General features: G+C 38.4%; 1 protein-coding gene and 1 long non-coding RNA gene across 4 annotated transcripts in view; one reads left to right on the top strand and one right to left on the bottom strand.

Moving 5' to 3' along the window:
* Positions 1-717: 717 nt before the first annotated feature.
* On the bottom strand, positions 718-3,688 carry LOC126053007 (uncharacterized). Its single transcript, XR_007510217.1, has 2 exons — positions 3,573-3,688; positions 718-3,327 (listed from the first exon to the last, which is right to left on the bottom strand). It is a non-coding gene; the product is annotated as an uncharacterized LOC126053007 (long non-coding RNA).
* A 225-nt stretch (positions 3,689-3,913) lies between these two features.
* Positions 3,914-27,276, top strand: part of ANKRD10 (ankyrin repeat domain 10) — a 38,612-nt gene continuing 15,249 nt past the window's right edge. For 2 of the 3 annotated variants that reach the window (XM_049834699.1, XM_049834698.1), the window contains exons 1-3: positions 3,914-4,260; positions 10,206-10,358; positions 18,781-18,872. In XM_049834699.1, the coding sequence (XP_049690656.1) occupies positions 4,060-4,260; positions 10,206-10,358; positions 18,781-18,872 (446 nt within the window). In that variant the 5' untranslated portion in view covers positions 3,914-4,059. The remainder of the gene's footprint in view (positions 4,261-10,205; positions 10,359-18,780; positions 18,873-27,276) is intronic. The other variant, XM_049834700.1, reaches the window with a different exon arrangement.

Raw genomic sequence — 27,276 nt, 5'->3', positions numbered from 1 at the left:
TAACCCATGACTGTCAATTTCCTGACTTGTGCAGACAGACCATAATAGCCACTACGTTTGTCAGGGAAGCCAAACCTATCTAGAAAGAAGTCAGAACCACATAACAGATTTATATTATATGTATCTGATCTTTTGGGCAGAAAAACTGTCAAAAATATCTTTAAGATTTGTAATGTTCCATATAGAAGCTAACCACGATAATGATAGAGAAGTACAAAAGAATGAATTATAATGCAATTGTAATGAAATGTTAAAAAAAGTTAAAACCAGAACTCCCATGTCCCCAGTTTCACATATGACAGCAGTTAAAGAAAACATTTTAAATTAAAATTTAATTTCCATTAAAATTGATGAAGCTATACAGCCCATTGCCCAAATATATTAAGGAAATAAATGGAAAAGCAGAATAGTAAAACATACATATTTTTATATTTATCCGGATAATGAGTCACAATTTTAAAAAATAGACAGACACTGATGTGACTCTCCAAGTCATATGCCAGCTACAGACTGATTATGGAATCGGTCTCATATGGAGAGCACTGTGCTTGCCTATTTTGGAACTTTTGGTGTAGATCACCAGCAAGGAAATAAAAAAGGTTGACCTCATAACGAGGAATCTAGTCACGAAACTTAAGATACCAGGGTTCAGTTCCACGTGTAGAATTCCTACACGGCATTGTTAAAGCCTCTTCCCTTCTCTGCATTCTCCTTCCCCTTTTCTAAAAGGAATAACAGCACTTGTCTATCTTGCAGGGAGTGCTACAAGGTAAATAAAGGCAGTGTCTATGAAGAAATGAGATAGACTACTGCCTTTACTTGGTATGGCAATTTCTGTATCTCAGTAAGAGATAAAAAACACATGCAAATCTGAATATGAATCTTCTCAAGTTCAGGAATATTTAATTCTTGTTCATCTTCACTATAACCCACATGCTTTTGATATTTACTACTTTTTATGACAGTTATAAACAATATGTGAGCGACTATGTCAATGTTTATGCACACCACCATAAGAAACAGTTTGCCTGTTTGCAATCTAAGAAACTGTATTCCTTAATACCAGGCATTCAGGTAATGACCATTTTTATAACATAAAATGTAGTTTGGTTTTTTTCCGTTTGTTCTGGTTTTTTGGGTTTTTTTTCCTTTTTTTCTTTCAACTGTTCTATCATATGGGACCTTCATTATTTAATCCCAAAATGAAGCATGTTGATATAAAGTGATAGCAACTGCCTAGCTAAATATGGGGAAAAAAAATCCATATAATCCAGAAACAGAAGTGCCTATAGGATGATAAACTTCTACAGCTTGTGAAAACAAAGGCCAGATCCAACATAAGATGAACGTTTTTGTAAGGCAAAGAATAAGGTACTGAACTGAAAGTTGCTGTAGCTGAAAGTACTCCCTCCCCTGGCCAAAGCATTTAGCTTTCCCGTGCTTCAGTGTCACCATCTATAAAAGGGCTTATTTGTAATTCATCTTCCTTTACACATTACTCTGAGATCTATAAGTTGGCAGCCCTGTAGAAACCCAAGCATTACTTTATTTCGGTGAAGATAAAATAATACCTGGAGGATACAAATATTAGTTGCAGTAACTCCTAGTGTTGAAATTCCTCATCTGTATATTCGTATCATACTGTTATACTTTTATCTCAAAGTACTTTGATTAATTGAGCTTCTTGCCACCTCAGCGGTAAGACATGATTTTATTATTCCCATTTTGCATATAAAAACCCCAATGTTATTTATTACCTGACTGCCCAGATCAAAACAAAACTTTGAGAACACAAGAAAGGTGTTCTGTTTTGCTATTATTTTTACAGTCTAAATCCAATGTTTCTAGCTCAGGCCATCACTGTGATATTTTAAGGAAAATCTTAAGCCAATTCTCCTGTTTGCTGTTGCAACAGCATTCTGGAAAGCACCTTCTCTGCATGAGAGCAGCACCCACATCCAACCAAGCACCCACTCAGTATCAGCACCTTTCCACAGCGAATGAATTCCATAATCACCTCTCTGAAGACTAAAAAACTACCCCATACACCATATTTCTAATTCCTTTTCTAAGATTTTACATATGCACAAAAAGACTATTTGCTGTGGGAAGCATTTGTCAAGAGGGCGTTTTACGATGGGCCGTATTCCAAGGGTGCAGTTCCTTCTGCTTGCAGGTAGGTGTTTTTCTTTGTGTTGCAATCTTATCTCTGAGGATTGGATATTGTACATACACCGTTTTAGCTATGCCAAAATCCAAAGAAGCCAAATGTGAGGAACGCCTATGGAACCAAAATACATACTTGCTGCAAGTAGTATATAAAACCATGATTAGGGACAATTTCAGCAAAAACTGAAAACATTGATATGTCAGCCCGAGTCCAGAGTGTCATCGCCCCCCCCCCAAAGAATAAAAAAAAGCTATTTAAAAAACAAACAAATAAAACAAAACTATCATCTTTATACATTTAACTACTAGTTCAATCAGAAAAGTAATTAAAAAATCAATTTAAACAAAATAAATTATTTCAGATACTAGTTTCTACCCACAATACAAAACACACATTTCTCAGGCACAAAATCCAATCAAAAAAAAGTTACAAATGCTTTATCTTTACTAATTACTGTATTTTGCTTCCGTAAGAAAAAAACCCAACTTACTGAGAAATCAGAACTCCTATATTATCTGAAAGGTATTTCACGATACCTTAATGATCAATTTAACCTGATGTTGAAGAAAAGCCTTTGAACTGCCTAGGCCTCTTAGTGCTTTTAACAGAAATTACTTTGTACTTTCTGAGTTACGGACAGCGTTATGGACTAATTATGCCCAACATAATTCCTGGCTTGCATCGCTTAACAGTGTATACTGAAAAAGGAACAGCCCTCGATTTTGGGGGGGCAAATGAATGTACTTAGATCTACACAAACACATTAGCATCACTTTAATTTTACTGCTATCAGAAAAGTAGCTTACAAATGCTTTTGCAGAAAATAATTAGGGATAACCAGCAAGAGTTTCCTAAAGTTTCTGTGGTGTCATTACTCACGGACCGGTTTCTAGCTGCAATTAAAAATGTGGCATTATCATTTTAATCAGACACGAACGTGGTTATCCTTTGGTTTGCAAGCCATTATGCAGCACAAACCCACAACGATCTCCGAGTGCTGAAGTTAGCTCGAAGGCACTTCCATGGTGTACGCGAACACCACAACGCCTTTCCGGATTCCAGGCCAGGGCCCCAGGCAAGGAGAGGTACTACACACACGACCGGCCCCTTCGAGTTCGGGGCGGGGGGGGGTCTGCTCCGGTGAGGAAGATTCCTTGCTGACAGGAAGAGGTCTTGATGAGGGAGGGCTTGGGGCCATCAGAGCTGCCTCCGCGCCTGCTCTCACCCTCACAAACCCCCCTCGACTCTCAACTACCCGCGCAGCATCCCCGGCTCTGAGGAGCCCACAGCCCCCCTCCACAGCGCACCCCCGAGGGAGACCGACTCCTCCCCGTCCCCAGCAGAGGCTGGAGAACGCTCCGTGCCCCGCGGCAGAGCCCCCCCTCCACCGGCAGAGTTTCACCTGCGCGGCGAGAGAAACCGAAACCGGCCCAGAGGCGCCGTCCCTCTCTACGGGAGCGCCGGACTGAAGGAGGCCGCCCTGACAAACCAGCCTCCTCAGGCGGCGACGGCGGGAACGGCTCATCCCGCCTCAGGCAACGGCAAAAACGGACGGCGGGGGGGGGGGGGGCGGCCGCGCGCTTCCCGCCGCACGCTTCCCGCCGTGCCCTGCCTCCCGCCCGCTCCGTCGACGCTTCCCCCCCCCCCCCCGCCCCCCCAGCCCCATTCCCGTCCCCGCCCGTGAGGGGCGGAGCAAAGGCGCGCCCCGCCCCGCCCCGCTTCCTTTGTGCTCGGGCAGCTCGCGGCAGCCGCAGTCGCCGCCGCTTCCAGCCTGGGCAGCGCGCCCTGCCCGCCCGCTTCTTCTCTTTTCCCCCCCCTCCTCCCCTCCTCTTCCTCCTCCTCCTCCTCTTCCCCCTCCCCGCTTTATCCCCCCCCCTGCCCTCCTCGCCATGTCGCTGGGAGCCGGCCCCGAGGCGGGTTTCTCCAGCGAGGAGCTGCTGACCCTACGCTTCCCCCTGCACCGCGCCTGTCGCGATGGGGACCTGCCCGCCTTGTGCGCGCTGCTCCAGAGCTCGCCCCGCTCCGACTTGGCGGCCGAGGATTCCTTCTACGGTTGGACGCCCATCCACTGGGCCGCGCACTTCGGCAAGGTGGGGCCCGGCCCGGCGGAGCGGGAGCCAGTGGCGGGGAGGGTTGTGGGGGGGGGACGACGACGACACGGGCGGTGAAGAAGGGGAAGGAGGGCGCGAGTCCCGCTGGAGCGCAACGCGGCGCCATCTTTGCCCCTTGCGCGCGCTCTGCCGGCGGGCGCCCGCCGCGCCGTTCCCGCCGCCCGCCGCTCCTGAGGGGACGGGGCGGGAGGGCAGAGCCGCGGCGCTCGGCCTCCTTCCTCTCGCCGGGGCGGCGGCGGGAGGCATCACGGGGCGGGTGGCACCTGCCGTCCGTCCGTCCTCCCTACCCAGTCACTCATCCCCCTCCCCGCTGGGAGCGGTCCCTTGGGTGGTTTATTTTTTTTTCCGCTGCCTTCCCATCAAGCCGGCTGACTGAGGCGGCCCTCGGTCTCACAGCCGGCTCCCGTCAAGCTGACTGACTGAGGCGGTCCTCGGTCTCTCTCACAGCCGGGCCTTTCAAAAGGCGCCCGGGTCACCGGCACAGGGCGGCGGCAGCTGAGGGGCAGGAGGAGGAGGAGGGACCCGGGGCTCCTCCCAGGCCGGCGCCGGCCGGAGGACCGAGGCGGCGAGCCCTCTTTCTCCCGACGGTAACCCGCCCTCCGGTCAGGCTGCGTGCTTTTGTCTGCAGAGCCTAGGCACGGTCCTGCGTGGGTCTGCAGAGCCTGGTCGCCTCGGACTCGGCGCCCGGAGGCTGTTTCGTTGTGGTGCCTTGTGTTATGACTGCCGACCCGTTAGGAGTTCGGGAAGGAGGTGGTTGCGGTTGTAAAGCAATCCCTCTGGTGCCTTCGGCGTGGAAAATCAATGGTGGTTTATACACGCGCGGGATTATCTGCGTTGACATTGCGTTGCAATGCAGGAAAGATCAAAACATAAGAAGTAGCTGCACTAACTTCAAGTCTTAAGATGAGTTGTGTGTTAATTTCTTGATTTTTACGTAGGCCTCCCCTGTTTCTAATGTGGTGAGTGTTCCAGCCTATGCAGAATTCCAGCCTAGAGAGTTGGGGTTGTTGTTTTTTTCTTCCTCATTGATTTGTCTGGGTTTGGATCTTGAGGGGCTTTTGTTCTTGTTCTCCTTCCCGTTTCCAATATGTTTCTCTTTGTTTATTGACTGTGTGCTGGAGAAGGAAAATGAATGTACTTAGGCAGTTGTCATGGCTTATGAAAGTACATTAAGAGACGGTTTATATATGTTATCTGCAGTGCTTGAGAAACATTTTAGAAACATAGCAAAGTAGTCCCTAAAAAAACCCCCACCAAAACAAAACCCAAAGCAGCCTTTTCTTCATTCAGAAAGAAGCTAATAATCTTCTACACTCCTACAAGTGTAGTGCCTTAAATTTTATCATGAAGTACACACAGAAAATGCGAAGACACTAATTTGGCATTACAGTCTTCCATTTCCTTTATCCATCTCATAAGAATTTATCTTTGGTATGTGCTCGTGGCAATCTTGCTTTTGTCTTGGAAGTGTGTGGTGGTTTGTTTTTTCCTTTAAGCATCTTCAGCTTTCTACTAACCAAGCTAGGTTATATGACTTTCTGTGTACATTCTAATTTCTATTTGAGAGACTCTTGCAGAAACAGCTAACAAAGGGAACAAGTCAGTCGGCAAGATACTGTGTTGCTATCTGCCACCATCCTTCTTGGGTATCAGCAAAATCTGATACGTGTTTTTGTTGCTGCATGTAAAGGGGGGGGGGAGATCTGTCTAGTGAAATGAGACTTGCAAAGATGACATAAGTTTATAAATGGGTTTTATACAACTTTGTGTATATGTACTTTATTAGAAACCTTGTGACAAGGTGTAGGCAGTTTCAACTTAGGGTAGTTATCTGCATGTTTTATGTTCTGGTTAGGTAGTGTTCCTTTCTCTGACACAGAAACTATAGGACACACTTGAAAAAGGTACACTAATGTAACTGGATCCCAAACTCTACTGACTTTGTGTTTCTGTGGCATATACTTTCACCTTTGACCAGTTAATAGATGGTTGCCAGGAGTGAAACAATAGCTGCTCTTACTGGACATTCATATGCATGTCTTAGGTTCTTATTTATGGGGGTTTTTGCCAAATTCAGATTCATCAAAACTTAAAATGGAGAATTGTATTTCTCAAAGTATCAGAGTTTTAAAACATTAATTTCTGAAATGTTCGTTAGTAGTTACTGAACAAGATTCTTTTCCTCTTCACTTCTTTGTTTTTCTATATTTTGTGGGATTTTCACTCGGGTTTTTTTCTTTTCTTGAAAGAAATTAAATGGTGACGGAACTTCGTGGCTGTCCTGATATAGGGCCGTTTAGCAGCATGGTCCACCAGATGCGTATTGGTTCTAACTGCAGCCCTGTAGGAGGTTGAAATGACAAAAATGATTAGTTCCTTTCTGGAAGAAGTCCTTGTGGAACAACTCATTGTAAGCAGTGAATCTAAAACGGTTTATACACGTACACACGCATGTGCATGCACACACAGCATCAGTCTAGGGCTGGTCAACTTCAGCAGCATAGAGCTGTTTCTTTACCTGTTGCACAATTTGAACATAGAAGAAAGCCCTTATTGTATCAAAGGACAGTACAAAACCATTTTGGAATAAAGCTATATAGGACTACATTCTTGCATGCAGTTGTAGATGTGTTGGAGGTAGCAGCAGCAGTCAAGTTCCATTAGAAATGAATATGTGAAAGAGGAAAGACAGCTTTTTTTTGGGGGGGGGGGGGAATACTGATGTAATAGTAGTGCCAATAAAAACAGAGTATCTTAAGACTAAAAATGGAAACGCGGTATTTTTGAATAGCTTATTCTGAAACATACTTGTACAGCTTGCAAGCAGTAAATAAAATACCAGCAAAGTCAATTGAAAGTGATAGGTATTACAACCAATGTTTCTGGCTGTAATATCTGGAGTTTTAATGACAGCGTGGACATTCTTTTAGAGATAGCAAGTCCAAATTTCCTTGCTGTGTTGAGTATCTGTGGTGGAGTTTGCATTTTCAGGAGGAAGTGTTCATATCCTGAGATGTAAATTAATTCCCGTTATAGTTGCTGTATTACAATTGGAGTTAATTATATAGTGCCCTAAATTACTCTGGCATTCTGTAGATTTATGAGAAGGTGGGTCAGAATATAAAATTGTTAACGATCTAAAAAGCTAGCAGAGAGGTAGAAAATGAAGGGCTTGCATAAAAACAAAAGTCACTGTTAATTCACTTTGTCTTACACTAACCTTAATTTCATTTTTCTTTTTAACAACTTGCATGTGTATTTTTATTTTTTCTGACCACATCTATTTGCTTGTACTCTTCTCCTACTTTTATTTTTGCTATTTGACTGTTTACATTATAGGAAGCAAAATAGTAGTAAGTACATTCTGTTTCTTTTGAAACAAAAGTAGTACAGATAAAAATGCCTGTCTCTTCCTTGGTATTTTGCCAGCATTGTGGCCTATATGGAGCCCTGTCTTCATTAAATCAGTGTAGCCTCTGCTTTAGATACAACAATACAGTGGAAAAATCTTCTAAAAGGTTATTTAATGAAAGCATACTTGTGTGTCCTGATCTCAAGCATAAATAATCAAGTGAGGTAGTGTTTTTTGTTATGTTGACTTTTCTTCTCCACAGAAGTAATTTACCTCATTCCTCCATAATGTTGGAAGAAGCAGGTTTTTCTGACAGCCATCACGCAGAAGACCTCTATACTTCAGTTTTTAATGGGATGAAATGTTAACTACATTGTTAAAAACCTGTAAGAGATGGGGGGGGGAGTGGCACACAAGAAAAAAGATTTAAACGTGAAGTTGTATAGGTAATCATGACATGTAGCCCTCTTGTAAGGCAGATTTAAACAGTGCAAGATGACACTGGTGAACCAGTTGCAATGTTTTTCCCCTTTGAATTGATGGGCTATAATACCTGTCTAATTATAGAAATTCTTTCAGCCCAGTTTCTGTGCAGGAAACATTATTCTTTCCTGAAGTTATAATGCTTGTCTGAAAGTGTTTTCAAATTAATTCTGTTAAAAGTCTATTGTTTTAAAAACTGGCTGAACTTTATTTTTGTTTGCAGTTATAGTAGAGGAACAGGAACCTCTTGGTGTAGCTGAATTTTTTTCCCATCACATGGTTTATTAATAATTACAATTATTAAGGTTTTGTTAAGGGTTAACAAATTATTACAATTGTTAAGGGTTAACAGCAATATTGGGGGTGTTAGCATGCAAACACCAAGGAAAGTCTTAGGTGAGCAAATACAAAATGTGTTTGGGTAGTCTAGCATTAGAATTGCAAGTTTTCTTACACCAGTATTTTGATGTACATTTTCTTGCAGTAAAAGTACTTGTTTGATTTTTAAAAGGTACTTTGTCTTTGGTAATGTTGAGGCTTATGGAGCTAGATTCATTAATTCTGCAGTATTTCAGTTACCCTCATCCTTGCATGTTTACTTCATGTAATTAGCAAGTTAACGGTACATCTATGTCTAGTGTCAAAGTCCGTTGCAGTCCAAAAAAGTGCTTTTGTATATCCTAAAGGATAGGGTTCATATGTGTGTGTTTGAACTATGTGGGGGAGGAAGCAATTGAAGTTCACAATACACTTGTAAAACTAATATAAAATGCTTCACTACAGTGGTTGGTTGGTACTTTGATCTCATGTATGTAATTCATCAAGATCAGGAATTTGCATGTTAAAAAAAAAAGTGAGACTGACATACAACAGTAGAGAAGAATGCTAGAATCGTGATGTTTATGCTTCTATCTGAACCAAGCTGCCAGCTGACTTTCTGATGCTTTTTAACTGCTCCTTTATGAACAGACTATTCCATAGCTGTGGTATGGCTAACAAACATTTTCTTTAACTGTGAGAGACTGACCCATAGTTTTGTTTTATATGAACCAATGCCCTGAGTCAGTGTGGTGGTTTTTTGTTTTGCTGTTGCATGTGTGCGCAGTGGTGTTTGTTTTCTAACCACAATAAATGGAAGCCTAGACTAAACTGTTTATTTTAGCATAGTGCATTCCTTTTCCTATCAACAAAAAGAGAATGTTACTGTGGGACAGGAAAGGAGCTTTTTTCTATTTTTTTTTTTTTACTATTTTTGAAAGTTGAGGTCATCGTCGCTGTGGTTTGCCTAGCTTCTACAAATGTGATGTTATGAACATTTAAAAATAGTAGCTGGATATCTGACACTTCTGGTTAGTATGATGGGAAAATAAAAGTCAGAATATAGCGTGACAAAATACTGCAATATTTTAAAACAAAGAGAGCTTTTCTTTTTTGGCATTGCCACAAACATGCAACGTATTTTGTTTTTAACAGCTCTTCAGCTGTAATAACAGGAAAATGGTGAAAAGAATTTATTCCTTTTATAGATTTAGCAGAGTATTAACAGTATTAGTTTTCATTAGTAATCTGCTTCTGTCATTCTAGGAAAACATGAAAGAAATTTTAAATATTTCTTGTGTTTTTCTGGTTTACCTTCCTCTAAACTCTCCTGAGAGTACATCTATGTATCTCCTAACACCACTCTTCTTTTGGCAAACATTGTCTAATAATGTCTGTTTAGTATCATGTTTGCAGCCTTGCTGGATCAGAACTCTCCCCCCCCTCTTTACAAAAGTGAACCAAATAGCTCTTGTAGTCAGATCTGAGGTATTTATGCCCTCTTTTCCCCATCCCAAAAATAAATGTTGGAATTCAGTTTTGGCGGTGAGAATTAAGTTCTTTTCAGGTATGGCCTATGGCCAAGGGAGGGAAGAGTATGAGGAGGAGGGGGGAAATCCTAATGTTTGTATTCTCTCTTGTTTTGCATCCATGTAGTCTCACTAGTAAGTTTATTTTTTCTAGGTTTTATGTATTTATTTATTTCTCATGTGCTAATTCTTATAGCATGTACGTGTAACACTTTTTGTTTTATTCCTTCATGTCTTTAAAGCTGGAGTGCCTAATGCAGTTAGTAAGAGCTGGAGCTTCTGTAAATGCCAGTACAACACGTTTTGCTCAAACACCAGCCCACATTGCTGCTTTTGGAGGACATCCACAGTGCCTGAATTGGTTGATTCAAGTGGGGGCCAACATAAACAAACAGGTATGGGTTCACATGTATTCCATGTCTGCATATAGTTCTGGAAGGAGTGTCTTGGTCCCTTTTTTCTACATGTATGATCCTTGCATTCAGATACAGATACATTTTTAATATCAGCTGAAGTCAAGTGACTTAATTATCAGTTATAGACCTTTTTCATTATAGTAGAGATAGGACTAATAAATGTCCTTTAAGCCACTAAAGGTTTGGGGAACATTTGTTTTAGGAATTGATGTCTTGCTGCTTATTGAACAAAATAGTATGCTGCTCTGGTGTCGGCAGCATTAGCAAATACTCTGATATTGTAATGCCTCTTTAGGGGAAAGAAAAAAGACTAGTGAGGAACACACTACTTATTAAATATGCTAAGAATTGAAAAATTCACCATTACCTACAGAACCATGAGACCTGTGCGGTGCTTCATGACTTAGCCATACATCTAGCTAGTAAGGTCTGCCATGGTTTATTTTAAGGTGCATCTGGTTTCATACTTTTTTCCTTTTAAGATTATTTCCAAAGCTTTTCTAGTAACTTCCTGCAAATAGATCAGAAACATGTACTTTACTAACAAAGAATGAATGGGTGATTTTTTTTTTACTATTATTTTTTAATAAATTTCCATTAATTTTACTGTGAGTATGGATAATGATTTATTTGGTAGCAGAGAGTGCATTAATATAGCAAAATTCCTGTAAAGGACTGTTGTACTCTGGTACAGTAACAGAATTGAGTGCTTAAAACTATCATGCTTTTGGAGAAAATGTTTGCAGTACTGAATGGATCTATTATGTATGCTGGGCATACATAATGTGTGCCTTTATAACAGTACTCAAAATTATTATAACATTCTATGAGAGTAATTAATACTACAGCATATGCCTTTACTAAAAGCTGTAGTATAGCACAGCATCTCTAAAATGTCTAGTCTGTTAAATCTTGCATCATACTTCCCTTAAAATATTTAATGGCCAGACTGTGTTTTATGTGCAGTAGAGTTAAGCTAAGTCTGCTGAAGAACTTGAACATTTGCATTTCTAGAGTTTGGTTGTTTTTTTTAAGCTATGCAAAAATAAGAAATGGGGAAGTTTGTGTTGAGTTTTCAGAAAAGAAGGCTGGTGCATTGAGAACAGCTGTGAGACACCAGGAGAATTGTAGAAACAATGAAGGTGACTGGATGCAGAGGCTATAGATCGCATCTTCTCCTTGATACCTGACAAAAGTAACTTATGCAATAAGTTATTGCTGCATAGTGGTAGAATCTTCAGAAGAGAAAATACCAAGAACTATAAATGCATCTGGAGACCAGGTAAGAATGTAAAGAAATGGTGATTAGAGAGGAAACATGGCATGCACAGAATAAAGATGTACAGTATCTGCTAAATGAGAAGAGAAGAATGAATGAAAATGAATGAATGAGAAGAATGAAAGTTTCCAGCTATGAGAATAAAGAGAAGAACTGACCAGTGAGGTTGAAATGGAGTTGAAGAACAAGCTTGCTGTCCTGGAACGTGATGGGGGAAAAAAAAAAAAAAAAAATAACATCTAGTGAGTGAGGTTATAGCAAAGAAGAAAGTAGCAGCTAGCCCCCAAAAGAAGAGGAGAAGAGTGCAGAGAGATCTCTCCATGGGCTGAGGGCAACATGCAGATGACTGTAAAGGAAAGCAGAAGGCAGTATAATACACAGTTAAAAGTAGGCAGGAAACTCATTCCAGCTTAAAGAAGTGACCAAGACTAGCCAGTGGCTCAGGAGTCTTTATGAATTGATGGCCTGTCACCAGAGCAAATACCAATAATAGATCTGTGGTCCTCCACAGGAAGAAGACTACTGTGGTTCTCAGGTTTTCAGATAGTGGTGATAGTATCCTACAGACTTCTAAGGGCAGGTTTAGGTATTGACAGGCAAAGGACACTAATATAGATGGTATTGAGAGTTGACACTGTGGAAGCAGTGTATGTTGTTAATGTTAGGCTCAAGTTACACTTGTATGTAATAACTTTTTTTTGCCTCCACAAAATATTAATTGAAAATATAAGAAGAGGTATTTTAAATTCAGTTAGATGATAAAGTAAGAAGATAGCTCTGGTTAATTAAAATGGTAGTAGAAACAAAAAAGTCAAGTTCTTTGTTAGGATGCAAATGGTCAGTCACACTGGTTTCACATGCACGTGCACTGAAAGCTAGACAGTGTACCTTGGTGATACCTGTAGCAGCAAACTCATCCCACGGATATTTGGAATGTTTCATACATGGCTATGTAAAGCATAATGCATGCTTTGCTCTCCCCAGTTCCTTCCAACTGTTTATTGAATTGCAGTCAAATTCTACTATTCTTGTTTGATTTGAACTGCTTAATAAATGATCTTGGTTCCTTATTTAACTTCCAAGCACTTTCAGGTGATCATCTAGGGCTTCCACCCACACTTTTGAGCTTTTGGAGCACTATTTCCTGATGTGTATTTTGTTTATTCCTTCCAGCTCGCTGACTGATGCTGTACTTCAAACAGACATAGTCACTGGCTAATGCTTGTGTGAGGACAAGTGTTCCATGGACACTGGATACAAAACACATGCTGAGAAAGATCTGGGAATACTTGATATTTTAAACTAGTAAAACTTTCCTTCCAAACTGACTCCTGGTCATTGGCTACAGACTAACCCATCACCTCTGGAAAAAGAAAAGGATAGCTTCTGAAAAGGAATCCACTCGAGTCTCTCAGTCTTAACGTAAACCTCCGGTACTCAGTAGAATTTGCATGCACGCTTTCTCATATCTTGCCCTGAGGTATTGTATTGTAGCCTGTGCTGCCTGCCCTGAAGTTTAGGAAAACTTGAAAATGTGTATCTTGGTGCTGGTGACAGGTGCTCAGGACATTTCTCAGGCAGCAGCATTGAAGGACAAATGCTTAGAACTGCTTGTCCCAACTGTACCTTGCTCCCCAGATAAGTTATGTGAGTATATCCTGTGATGCCCAGCCCTCTTATATTACTGTATGTGCTGGCTAGAATCATCTCTCTCTCTTTATGATCAGTGGGCAGTTCTCCCCCACCAGGATCACTGTAAGAATTCACAGGAGAAAGCTGAAGTGCCACGGAATGATCTGCCTGTTTCTACCCAGCAGTGGACTTGAGACAGTCCTTTTTTTTTTTTTTTTCTTCAGTGGGCAGTGCCTGCTAATACTTCTTAATAAGGTGACTCAAGACCTGCATTTGGCTACCTGCCTGCTCTAGTTCACTGTAACAGTGCAAAGCAATTACACTGCTACTCCCCCTGAGATTTTTTATTTTCTCTGTTTATCCTTGTCACAACACAGGTTCATTCTGTGCTGTTGTATGTATTAAGATCAGATAATCATGAGTACTTTTGATTAAAAAGCCTGTTACTTCATTTAAATATACTTTCCCTCTAGTATTAGCCTATCAAACATTTCTGTTGTGTGTTGCCTGTGTTGATTGGCCAAAAATACCAGTTTTATGTGGCCTGTCTTAAAGAGAAGGGGTAAGAAATACTGCATCCTTACAGGTTATGCTAACTTACTTTTCATCCAGCTGGTTACCATCATGTGGCAGTGATGGCAAATAGATTTAGGAGGGTTAGACTACCCATGCTAGCAAGAACTGTAAACACAGTGATATCCTTGGTGGGGAGGAAGAAAACACTCATTGCTCTGGTATGTTATAGTTTGTATTTTAAAAAACAGTTTGGACTAAAGCCAGATAAAAATATTCTCATTTCTCATCTGTACTCAAAATTCAGAAGGAGAAACCATCATGAATTCGAAGTGTTTTTAGCAAACAACGAGGGGAAAAATACTCGGCATTCTCCAGCTTTTACTTCTTGGCTTCAGAAAGGGTAGGGTGCTGTGTCTAAGAAATCTGTACAGCTTTTGGAAATGGGATCAACCGACAAAACTTGAAACTCAGTTGAGTTAAGGAATGGTGTTAGTTTGTATTTCTTGTCAGGTAAAATAGTGCTTCCGTGTCTTAGTTAGATACCTATAATAGAAGTATTTTAGAAGTGCTTGCACAGTGTTGTGGTTTAAACCCAGTAGGCACCTAAGCACCACACAGCCGCTTGCTCGTTCCCCCCCTGCCTGCAGTGAGTTGAAGGAGAGAATTGGAAGGGAAAAGTGAGAAAATTCATGGGTTGAGATGAAGACAGTTTAACAGGTAAAAAAGGAAACAAGGAGAACCAAAACCAAGAAAATCAAGTGATGATAAAATTTTTTTTTTTAAATCCCACACCATGACCAAAAAAATCCCCCAGTTGCTCACCAGTAACTGATGGGTGCCTAGCCAGTCCCCAAGCAATGACAGCCCTGGCAAACCACATATGCAGCTTTTCTTGCTGAGCATGATGTCATATAGTATGGTATATTCCTCTGGTCAGTTTGGGTCAGTGGTCCCAGCTGTGTCACCTCCTAGGTTCTTGTGCACCCCCATCCCACTCCTAGCTAAAACATTGGTGTATTATCAACACTGCTTTGGTCACAAATCCAAAACATAACACCAAACCAGCTGCTATGAAGAAAGTTAACTCTATCCCAGTCAAAACCAGTACACATAGTTAAAAGCTTTCAGTGTAAATGTGCATGGGCGCTTTTTGTTTTAAAAATAAATATTTACAGGTAAGTAAATTTTTTTTTTTTTTTATGAAAGGGCTATAAAGGTACCAGTGAGTGAAATTAACTGAATCATAGCCAGGGACTTGCAACCTGGAGAACAAAATGGGAAATATGCTCTAAGTTCAACTGAAAGATCCTAAAGCCAACAGAAATTTGGATCCCACAAAGACTGAAAGAGGGGAAAATATAGTAAAAATGGCTTTAGACTGAACTGAAAAAATAACCACATCTAAAAGAGGCCTGGGAATAGGCAGAGAGTTTGAGAAAAATACTTAATCAGTAGAGGAAATGTCTTTTGAGGTTAAGCAGCATAGTGAGGAAATGCAAACTGATAAATCAAGCTGAGATATAAAGCAAAAGACTCTTTAGCCCCATAAAAAAAAAATTAAGGAAGGAGGCTAGATACTTACTTAGTAAAATGAAACAGAAGTCGAAGGTAATCTATTCATGACCCCAAGCTAGAGAAGACTGTCCTTGTCTTTGCAAAAGGATAGTCATGTTCCTCCAAGGGAAAGGAGGAAGGCATTTGACAGTGGCAATGAGTTGCAAAAATAAATGTGCCTGTGATGCCTCATTACTCTCTCTCTCATTTTTTCAGAAGCACTGTACACAAAATACTTAGTCGAAGCAAACAAGCTTGTGTTATCTTGAATTAATATAACTTAATTGGTCTTTCTGCTCATTTATTTGCAATGTGACTTCTGGATTGTGAGCCAAGTTGGGGCTGTTGGTGCAGTGTTACATCAGCAGGGTAAATGGGACCATGAAAAGTTCTGCTCTAGATATGAAAGGCCAGTACAAGTTATTGATGTTTCCCTTCCTGGAATATTCTTACAGGAGGGATTATATCAAACTGAAGCACGTATGGGAACTGTGGACAATTAGAAGGATAAGAGGTATTGTTAAGGATAATTAGGAATTTGTAGAGCCCCTCAAAATAAAATAACTTTGTTCCATATAGCCAAAAGAGAGATAGGGAAGAGGTGTCTTATGCGTGAAAATGTGCTAGCAATCTAGACCCTGAACTGTTCTCAGAAGTTTCTTCGAAAAACCTCTGTTACATTGCTTTTTCTGTTTGGTGCCATCCATTCTAATTGTTGAATTTGAATCAAAGCAGAATTGTTCTGAGGCTCATAGAGTACTTTATTTTCCTCTGTATGCATGATTTTTTGATGTGTTGAAAATTAAGTAAACTTTTAAAGCCATTTTTCAGTGAAAGGTAATTTTTTTTTCTTCCCCCTTTTCAGTTGAGCTCATAACCCAGAGAGAATTTAGTCTTTGCAGACCTAGGAGACTATTTTGGAAATTATTTCAGTGCAAATAGATTCGGTCGCATAGGAGAACTTCAAAATAAGATAACATTAGTAATGACTGAAATTTAGGGGCCGTAATTAAACTGAATGCTGTAAAAATCTAAATCTGTATATTCTTTGTTTTTCTAAGTATGTTCTCAATTCCTTAGCTTTAGAGAAGAGACACATGCTTTTCTGGGCCAGTGACTGAAAGAAGCCCTTCTCAAGACACATATTCTCTTCTGAGATACTAACCTTTTCTGGTTGTTGGTGACAGGATTGTTACCTGCTATAAGCTTAGGTTATTCTTTTAATGCAGTGGTGATGAGTCCTTTTGCAAATGTCTTTTCCCATCCTTCTAGTGTTTCCCCACAGCAATACTTCATAATTCGGTTCTCTAGGTCTTAATTGTGGGCAACATGCTAGGTTTATGGGGCTAGTAGATGTTTTTTTATATCTCTGTCATATGCATGGCTAGTTGAGCTAACTTTTCCTAAACTGAACTTTGTATTGAATAATTGTCTTTTAAGTTAGGGTTGGGGTTGTAAATAGTAATGCTGAACAAAAGAGGCAAATCGCTTCTATGCTTCTACCTCTTTAACAAAAGGTGGACGGGAAAGGAAACTGTAACAAAATGGTGAATCGAAGACAGCTTCCATGATGTGAAGATGGATTACACTATGAAGAAAATATTCCTGGATAAATTAGTGCCAAATGAATTTCCATTTATGATAGTTAATAAAATTATGTCCTCTGTTAAACATCTCTATCTTTCTGTAACTTCAAGAAAAGTTATATATAGGAGAAATTATATAAACTTAATTGGAAGGCAGTCTTCTATTCATCAGCTACAGACAGCCATTTTGGAAGAAGGGTTGTATGGCTCTTTTCTAATCACTAAGGACTCTGAGGAGTTTCCTGCTCTTTTCTGTCTCCAAACTTTGTCAGCCTCAGCAATTTTCCTTAGTTTATAAGAATGTAAACTTTGTCTGGTACCATTATTGTTCCCTGCTGGGGGTGCTAGGTGGTTTGCTGTTGGCTGAATATATGTCTTAAGCAGTGGTAAACTAGCTTACCCCCAAGGAATTTTAACTTGTTATAAAAATATTTTACCATGAAATAAAATTGGCAAGTAGAAGATTGAGAGTATATAACACATAATCCAAAATTCATTTTCAAGTCATATTTACATGGTCTAAAAGATGTGATTTAATTTCTCAGAATCTTGGCAGACAATTTAAACACTTGTTACCTTCTATCTATCAAGATGGTAGTATAATCATATTCTGAATATATTCACATTTCAATTGGAGCTAAAGTGTAACCAGTACTGTAGAGTTAGATGTGAAGACTGTTGTGTACAAAGACTGGTGAGTCAGTAAAGGTGCTGTGTTACTTTTAATAGCTAGTGTTGATATTTTAATAAAAGGAGTGGGGAAGCAAAAATGATGTACAATACAGTTAGAACATGTTTAATAACAGTCCAGCAGACAAGTGAAGTATGTCAAAAATTTGGAGAGAAAGAGGATGGGAAATAAAGGAAAAAAAAAAAGAAAAAAAAAAAGCTATGTATCCATTGGAAGTGTTGAGGACTGTGGTAATGAAATCACATAACAAACCAGTAACTGAACATTTACTTGTTACTTCAAGGCCCTGTTTAATTACAGACCCTTCTCTGTGGTTCTTCATACTGATGGTTAATTGCAAGTACTGAATTTCACGTGCAGCCTGTAGAACATAATGCATAGAATTTAGCGGCTGCTTGCCAATTGCATTTAAAATTGCTGTAGGTTCTCTGTTATCTGTGAAGATGGTTTGTAGAGAGGAGTTGCTTGAAAAGCAATACGCAACTCCCGGTACGTTTGCACATAATATGAAAAGATTAAATGATTGGCTGTGCTGGTTAACAATAATGGAATGTAAATAGATAGTCAGAAAAGAAAAGCGTATAGGACATGAGTCAATGTGTATGTCTCAGGAGAGTTGTGGCCTGACCTGTGAACTCTGGGCATACTTCTACTACAGTAGATTTATGCATACATATTCCTCACCTGGTGAGTATTTGTGGTGCAATACAGTACTGCCTGAGTGTGTCAGCAAGATCTGAAAGCAACATAGTCCCACAAACTTGGCCATGCTTCTTCTGAATTCAGGATGGCTCGCTCAGCCCAACATACTGGGAAACAAAAGTGCTAGGAAATAAAGGTGTTAGAGTAATTTGTTACGGTGTTGTGTGTTGTGGGGTTTTTAACAAGTTTTGCTGAATATGACTCTGCTGATTGCCTTGTTATTGGATAAAGATTATCCTCCAAGTTAGATGCCCTTAGTATTATTTCTTGCTAAATGTCTAATGTACATGACAGCCCACTGCAAACTTTGAAGTACCTGATGCATTTGCTAGCTAATAAATGCTGCTTTTATACATCTGCTTTATTAAAGTGAGTAATGTATGAATAAGATTTTAATTTTTAGAAAGATTATGCTTGACAAAATGTAGTTTGTCTTTACAGGATTATGTTGGTGAAACTCCTATTCATAAAGCAGCAAGGTCTGGTAGTATGGATTCCATAAGTGCCCTTGTGGCTCATGGTGCACAAATAGAGTAAGTGAGGTATTTTTTTTTGTTGTTGATTGTTGTGTGTTTAGCTAACTAACTTAGACCAGTAAACATAGATACTAATGTCAGAAAGAAAAGTCAAAATGGCAGACACCTGATTAAAAGACAGCTAGACATGTTTGACCATAATGAAGCCCAAGATGTTTTGCATGTCTAGTAGTAAAGTTTATTTTACTTAAGTTATACGAGTATGCTACATTACTACTGCATTTATATCTGATACAAAAATATTTATCACACTTCTGTCAGATGACCCCAAATCGTACACTTTATCTAGTGTGTAGTTATATTTTACAAGAGATTTACACCTTGCACTGGTGAATAAATATAGAAAACAATGCAAAAGCAACATTATGTGCAAAATAGCATCTCACACACTCTTCGCAGTTAGTTTAATACTGTTTGTTAGTATATTGTGTATTTGCCCTGTTAACTTTTTTCTTTAAAGGTTTATGTACTGCAAAAACATTCAGAAAATCTCACAAACTTTTGCAACTTACAGCATGGACAAAATGGATGCAGTTTTCACCTAGAAATGTTGAGTATAAGCTCTATGGCTTATAATAATGTAAATAATTTAGCAATTTGTTTTAATTAGAACTAGCCTTTTTATCTTAAATGGTAACTAGTTACTGTATTTTAACCTGCAATATGAAACTTCTAAGTTGTAAGTGAAATAAGAATCATGTAGTTAATTTCTTGTTTTACCCTTTGGTTTCCATCTTACTGTTTTTGTAATGCTGCCCCGATAAATCTACCATAAAATCTAAATCTTTCTATGGTATCATAGAGTATTCAGGAAATGTAGTACCTTTTAAGTTAATAGTAATGAACAAATTGCTTTATATGAAGAGATTGCTTCATAGAAAAATGACACTGAAATAACTTACGCAGCTGTCTTAGTTATTGACAAGTTCATTAAATCAGTCTTAAATTTATAAATTCCCATTTCACACTCACTTTCAGATATATTAAGATAAACTTGGATTTAAATTTACTGTGGAATTGAGCAAACCTTAATTATCATCATCAATTAGTATGTAATCTTGTGATTTTTACAAAGTATCCAATCAAAAGAGAAGTTGTGGAACTGCATAAACAATGTGGAATGAGTGAGTTAAGAGTCTGATGGAAAGAAGAGGACATGTTACATCCATAGGACTTTCAAAATAAGTAACTGAGTAATTGAGGTTGGAGATGTGGCTGCAACTTTAACTTGCAGAACTAAAATTTTGCTTTTTAAACATCGTATCTGCAAGCCATAGGCAAAACATTTCTGTAAAACTTGGAGAGTGATATCTGCCTTTGACCAAAGCTATTTGCAGCAGAAATAGCGTAGGTTTATAGCAGTTTTAGTGAACAGGAAACAATTTGAATTCTCAGTTTTCTAACTTTGAATTCTGTCTGTGTTTCAGTAGGATAGACTAGTCACAAGTTCTGTAGGTAATTAAATATCAGATCCTATCCAGGAAATGGTAAAATCAGGGATGCAAATGCAATAGGCAAGTGGAGCAACCCATGTTTAGTCATTTAGAGGATCAGGACTTAGCCCTCCTACCTGAGAGAGCTAGCTGTTCAGTGATTGAGGTGAGGATTTTTTTTCCCATAGAATCTAGTTTTGAGGCTCAGTATGTTAAGTTAGGCCAAATCCATGTATATGCTTTTGATGTTGATTAATTTGGGGTTATCTGGGTTTGAAAACTGGCCCCATATCTCTAATGGTTATGTTCTTTTCCTGGGTTTTGTAACATCTTGAAAATGTAGATGCTCTGAAAGTTTTGACTCCTTTATTTTATGGCTTCAGTCAGAAGAAAAGGAGAGGGATTTTATGCATATATTTGTGTTCTAATGTGTCTATATTAACTGAAATGATAATTGACTATATAGGACCAAGGCAAGAATTTTATTAAATATAGAACTAAGCACTAACTAGAACTAAAGTGCTGATCTGTACTGATGGTGAATATGGCCTTTTAATGGGGATTAGACCTTCTAATCCAATTTTTTTCTTTATTTCGTCATGCAGTTACGGTATCAAAATCTAGTTATGTGAAAATGCAGAGAATATCCCTTGTGGCTGCAAATAGTCAAATATACTGCTTATACCTGATATTTATAGTATACATCAAGTATTGCACCATCCCTAGTTTTTTACGGAAGGTAGAACAGGGATGTTAAGATTTCGTTATTACACGAACACTAGTAAACAGTAGTGTAATATTGCAAGAAATGTATTTTTATTAATGAGTGATTATTGAAATACTGCTGTTAAAATGAAGTAACTTGGACTAGTGTAATCTTTGATATTAGTTTTTACTGTATTTCTACTTTATTCATTCCTTTGGTTATATTGGAAGCCAAAGAATATTGACAGTAGTCCAGTAAGGATAAAAGGAAGAATTTTAGTTTCAATAAAATTGCCTCGCTTGAATTGTTCTAGTTTACTTTATTTCAGGCTTGTTAGTGTATTGCTTTTACAGAGAAATACAGTATGTTGCAGTCTCTAAATTTCATGAAATTGTTGCATTGTTTTCCTAATTGATGAGAGAGAATTTGGGTCTCTATTCCTGTGTAAATTTTTAATAATATTAAAAAATAATAATTGTACCCTAGTGAAAATATTTTGATTTTTTTGTGGTATTTACCTTCTCATTTTAGCTGAAGCATATTCTGTGCACAGTATGTCCTACAGCCATAAAAATGGTTGCTCCACTAACTATGGTATTCATGGACCCTTGAAGAGGGGGAAGCAGGTGGTCACAATGTCCTCATATGAGTGAAAAGGTTTGCTGTGTAACTGACTTTTTAATGTGGATAGTACCTTTTAAAGTATCCATAATAACTGCTGGATTTTCACTAAAAAGCATAATTATGCAATTTATGTATGGTTAATTGTGTATTATTTATCATGGTGACAAAACAAGTGTCCACAGCTCTTTATGGAGGAAAAGCCTTCTTGGTGCCATGTTTTGTTTTGCTCTTTTACACTATTTTTTTAAAATGCTGGGTATTAATATAGTTACATTGATTGCATCACAGCATATATAAAAATATAAAATTCAGTTACAAACACAGGACACTGTTAAATCAAAAAAATAATAAGCAGATGCAGCTGTTAATTATACTGATTTGAACTCACTTCTGTTTCATGTCTGTTCTCATGCAGCTCACTTGTGCCTTGTGTCCACTTATTTCTGACTAAAAATTCTTCTGCAGCTGTCATGTGAACAGTTGTGTATTCCTTGGTGACTTGATTAACAGCTAGGAGAGAAGTTTCAAACGCTGTATTATCTTGGAGTAAAAAGAGGTGTAAGTTGTGGGACAGGGTGTGCACCTGTCCAATTGAACACAAGTACTTGCTTGTTTCAGAGTTTTGTTGATCAAGATGCTTGAATAGTAGCATAGGAAAGCTTTTTATTTCCCTGCCAGAAGTCTTACGGGTTTTGGAAAAATTAGTTTGTATACCATGATGGGATGCTACAAGACCCCAAAGAGATAACTTTCCTTTCTGGTTTCTTACGCTCTGGTCTCCAGGTTTGGGGAGAATAACTGACATGCTGGGATAAATACACCAGTACTTCTGTTTCTGCCAGATGACAGATTCATATCATGATGTGGATCTAGTTTAGGCAGACACTTCAGCCACTTTCTCATTAAAGCTGTCTTGCATTCATTTGAATGTGTAATTTCACTCCTTCACTTCCACTTCTATAATGCGAGAAATGTCCTATCCCTGGTATTTAGTTTTTCAGCAAAAACTTTATTCTCATTCTTTAACAGTGGCTTAATTTTAATTCTTTGCAAATTCATGTGTCACAAACTGCTTTGTGTTGCTTAAAAAAAAAAAGGCAGCATTCATTTCTTCTTCACAACTCCTTTCCATCCTCCATAACAGAAATCTGCCCAATGTGGATTTTGTTAGTGCTGCTGGATTAGCCTTTTGTGAAATTCTTGTAATACATTTCTGTTTGAAGCGTGTTTCACATTTTAATTATGACCACTTCTGTGATATCTCAGCTTTTTTCTTCTCATTTATACTTTTGAGACATCTCGACTTTCTGAAATTCAGTCACCTTTAGTGAAGAGACTGAAGAAGAGTGATGTGTAGATTTCATGATGGTAATGCAGAAATCGGCCATTCCTTTGTGTTGTAAACACTCAGTTTCTCTTCAGTCTGGATGGGAAACTTACATGGCCTGTTCTCTTGAAGGGTCTCAGGGTTCAGATATCTTCTCCATTAGCTTCTGGATTTCTTCCTGATTTCTTAAAATCTTAGTGGATTTTTAACATTTGGTGGTTTTTCTTACCTAGCTAACTTTACTACCAAACTTCTAATACTGAACTGCAGTCCATTTCTGGTGTTAATGTACTTGTGAAGTGCCATTACTATGTCACCTTTTTACTTTAGAAGCTGAACTGCTACATTGATTCAATCTAGGTGAATCAACATCCTACTTTCTTATGGTCATTAATCTCACTGAAAATAATACTTCAGGTTCTTACTCGTTATTTGTTTAAGAATAGGATTTAGGTGCTTTTTCAACAGAGTGGTTCTTATCTGTTAATTAGTATATTGGTATTTCTATAATCTGTTTGGTACTTTTCAAACTCGGACGACTTTGTACACGATTCTTTTTTCAAACCTGATTGTCTGCTCTCCAGATACCAGTTACACAGCCAGATTAACTGCTGTTGTTGCGTTATTAGACCGTGCAGTATAGGTGAGGAAAAAATGTGGCTGTTCTTCTTTCATTGTATATAACAAGCATTCTGTCATTGTGTATAACAAATACTTTAACGGCTGTCACTGTAGTATTCTTGTAGTGACCATTCTGCAGTATGGAGGCTACAGGTGTTGGAATTCGTTCTTCCTTTCCTGCCTTATGTAAATTCTTATGGAAAGGCAAAGTAAAAATGGTTTGTACATTTCAGTGGTGAAACTCTTAATTCTCTGCAAAATAATTAAAAGAAAAGCTTGCTAATATCTTCCATGTTTGGTTTCATGCTTGATTGCTATTCTTGTAGAAGAACTTAACGTGGTTTATAGGAGGTTGTGACCATGAAGTAAGGCGGTACTTTGGATTTGGTCTCAAGGAAAAGATTCAGAAATAGTGAAGCGGAACATAGATGCATGGATAACTGATAAAAAGTGGAAGAGAGAGGCTCAGTCTTACAGCAAAACAGGTTGGAAAAGGGTAGTTTTCAGTTACAGCTGTTATGAATAATGGCAGGAAACTGAAGCAAATGCTTACCACTGAGTTCCTGTTCAGTTTGAGAGTGGATTATTCTTAGTGGGGATGGAATAACAACAATAGTTACTGACATGAGTTCAGAAATAGAGAAGAACGTGAGAGGTTGTACTTTTTTTAATAAAGTTAAATCCTTCATTAAAGCAATGATATTTTGTGACCTTTCTGGAACATAAAGGAAGTTCACAGGATATGGGTCACCTTGATAGGGGAGCTTATTCAGTAGTGATGAGCCTTTGTGACTTACAGCACTGGCTTCTCAGCTTTTCTTCAGTCCAAAAGAGAAGGATAAAGAACACTGAAGTGTTACCAAGACTTATTTAAATGAGGATAGCTCAGATTTCTGACAGGAATGTTAGGATTTTTTGTTGGGAGTGATCTGCCTTCACATGCGACACTGTGCTAATGTTCACTGTGCAGCTTCCCTTCAGGTTATTTTTTTCCGTAAGATAAGCTATTACTGGCAACAGAAACCTGGGTGCAGATTAGTCAGGTGAAGAAACCAAAGTGTTATGAAGTGGAATTTGGCCAGAGCACAAGTTAGATACAGTGGAAGAAACAAGGGTGCAGTGTATTCCCAAATAAAATAGCCTGATTAGTTCTGATGGCTAATCTAGACATTGATGGTGGCAATGGTCTGTACAGGTGCTGTGCTTGATCTGCTAATACTTTTGGACTGGATATGAGACGATGAGAGAATTGTTAATTGTAACGCATTTGCTCTAACTTCTGCTGTGTTAATTTGGATTTCATTTGCTATTCTAGTTTGTGTCTTCTCAGTGAAGTTGATCATAGTTCAACTAGTACCTTTTGAACTTGGACAAAAAACATCAAGCAGTTGTGGCATGGCCCTGAACACGTTCAGATTGGTCAGAAAAGTTTTCTAATATGTGTCATGTGCTACAAGTTACAGGATGTATTTCATTACATGGAGGCTTAACAAACCCTGGAAGAGCTTTGGCAGCTATAACTTTGGGAAAACATTACACTTCTGTTTCAGCTTCTGTTTCCTTCTTTGTATTTTGCTTCATGTTGCTCATACATGGTAGATAGATTTTCCTCCATTTAAAAGAAAAAAAGTTGAAAGAAGTATTTTGAGAAGCTTATTTGAAGTGGTTTTGTGCACTTCAGCAGTTTCTTGATCTGAAAGATCTTCTGTCTGCTTGAATAAGAGCATCAAGTTATTTTTGTCACAAAAAAAAAAATTTTGTGTGGTTTCATAGTCTCTTTTTCCATGCCTGCTATGGGAAAATAATGAATCCATCTAATACCTTTAGTCCTTTTCTTCATGATTCCCCCCCCTTTTGGCACAAAAATTCTTCAAAATTCATTTACCTCGTTTATTTAGTTTTAGTCCCAAGGTCTTACTGTGCATACTTCTTGTACTGAATCTCTTGAACTTTCTTCTATGTTTGGTACATTTGAGAGAAGCTTGCTTTCTTAATTTTTCTATTTCTAGGCTATCATTGTTTTTCAGTTGGTATGTTGAGGAGAAATAATGTGATCTTATTTGCTACTAGAGGCTTCTTGGCAGAATCTGCATTGCAAGGCTGTTTATCTTTTCAAGTCAGAGTTTGCATTGAACCTTTCCTTAATAGTCTTCCATAATGCTTTCCTCATTGTAAGCAACTTTCTGCAATTCCTGGTCTCTAGAAAGATGATAGCAGCACCAATGATAGTTCCAATTTCCATAAAGTTGGCTGGCTAAGTAACTCTTGTATTGTCTTTGGACTTAAAGTGGCTGCAGTATTAAAAAGATGCTTATTTGGAATTCATTTTTGCTAGTGATCTAGGAAATATTTATTTTCACTTTAATAGGGAAGGTCTCTTCTGTTATGCTGTATTGCAATCAGACTGTTGTTTTAAGAGTTACCATAGTCTTTCATATGAATTGTGTTTAGGAATCACTTTGTACATAATTGAATATGAATTTTAAAATACTGTTGGTTGCTGATACCAGGCAATGTCAGATAGGCCTATATTGTTCAGGCAAATGTTTACTTGGAAATGTGAATAATTTTTACAAGAGATTGAAAAAAAATTGAAGTCCACTGTTAGAGGTCTTTCTTAAAGCATATAAATTGGAATACAGATGCAGCAATAAATCACCACCTGATGGTGATGCTTGTAGTAACTCTAATGCTGCCTAGTATGGTTAATGAATTCTTTCTTCTGCCAGCATTTGCTCAGTTGTGAGTTGCAGTATCTAGGAGCTGATTACAGCTGCATAATTTGTAGTGAACCTTGATTTTGATGTGAAAAAAGTAGCTTCACAAAGAGCTTCCTTCTTTCCAGTGTATTCACCTTGTTATGATTTTGGAGGATGTTCTGAGAAACTCTACCATTGAAATTATTTTAGACTTTTAAAAACAGCTGCCACATGTTTTGTTGTGAAATAAAAACTTGGCACCAACTTGTGCTTTTGTAGATGCCCAGTATGTAATTCTAGCATGAATTTTTATAGCTGTCTTCAGCAGTGACACACGTCTGTTTAGTTAAGAATATTTTTCTCTTGGTATCTGGAAAAAAAAAAATGTTGAAACTATTTCACAACTTTTGTATTTGGACACCAAAGGGTTAAAACACTTAAAGTTTAGTATTTTTAAATAATTTGCTTTAGAAATTTTAGACTAGTATACTGATGTTTATATAGGAAACGTTTTTTTCTCACTGTGGGCGTTTTAGTGTTCTGATCTTTTATTTCTCTTTCTTCTTTTGTTTTGTTTTAATCCTTGTATCTGCTAATTTTTATATAGGAATAGTTACTAATTCTTTTGAGATACAGCCTACTAAATTTAAAGTAATTGAAGCCATGAGTTGACCGGTAATTTTAATCCATTCTATATAAATTGCAGTGAAGAACTGACAAATTGGTTCCAGGATGAGAGTAATAATGCTTTAAAGGCATAAAAGGCTTAGTATCTTGTTGTTAAGGTGGTCACATGATAATGGCTTACATATTGAATAATGTGCTACAGCACTTTATGTATGTTAATGTAACTTTTAATCTTAATGTTGCCTGCAAATATGTGATCCCTTATGATATAAGTTTCCTGTTTATGCACCATTGCCCGTTTAAATCAAACAGAAGATTCTGAAACTGTAAAAACTACACATGTCAATGTTTTACAGCTACGTAA

This window comes from Accipiter gentilis, chromosome 31, assembly GCF_929443795.1.
Source record: "Accipiter gentilis chromosome 31, bAccGen1.1, whole genome shotgun sequence".
Taxonomy (NCBI): domain Eukaryota; kingdom Metazoa; phylum Chordata; class Aves; order Accipitriformes; family Accipitridae; genus Astur; species Astur gentilis.
Note: the sequence above shows the minus strand (reverse complement) of the source record. Positions and strands in the feature narration are given on the sequence as shown.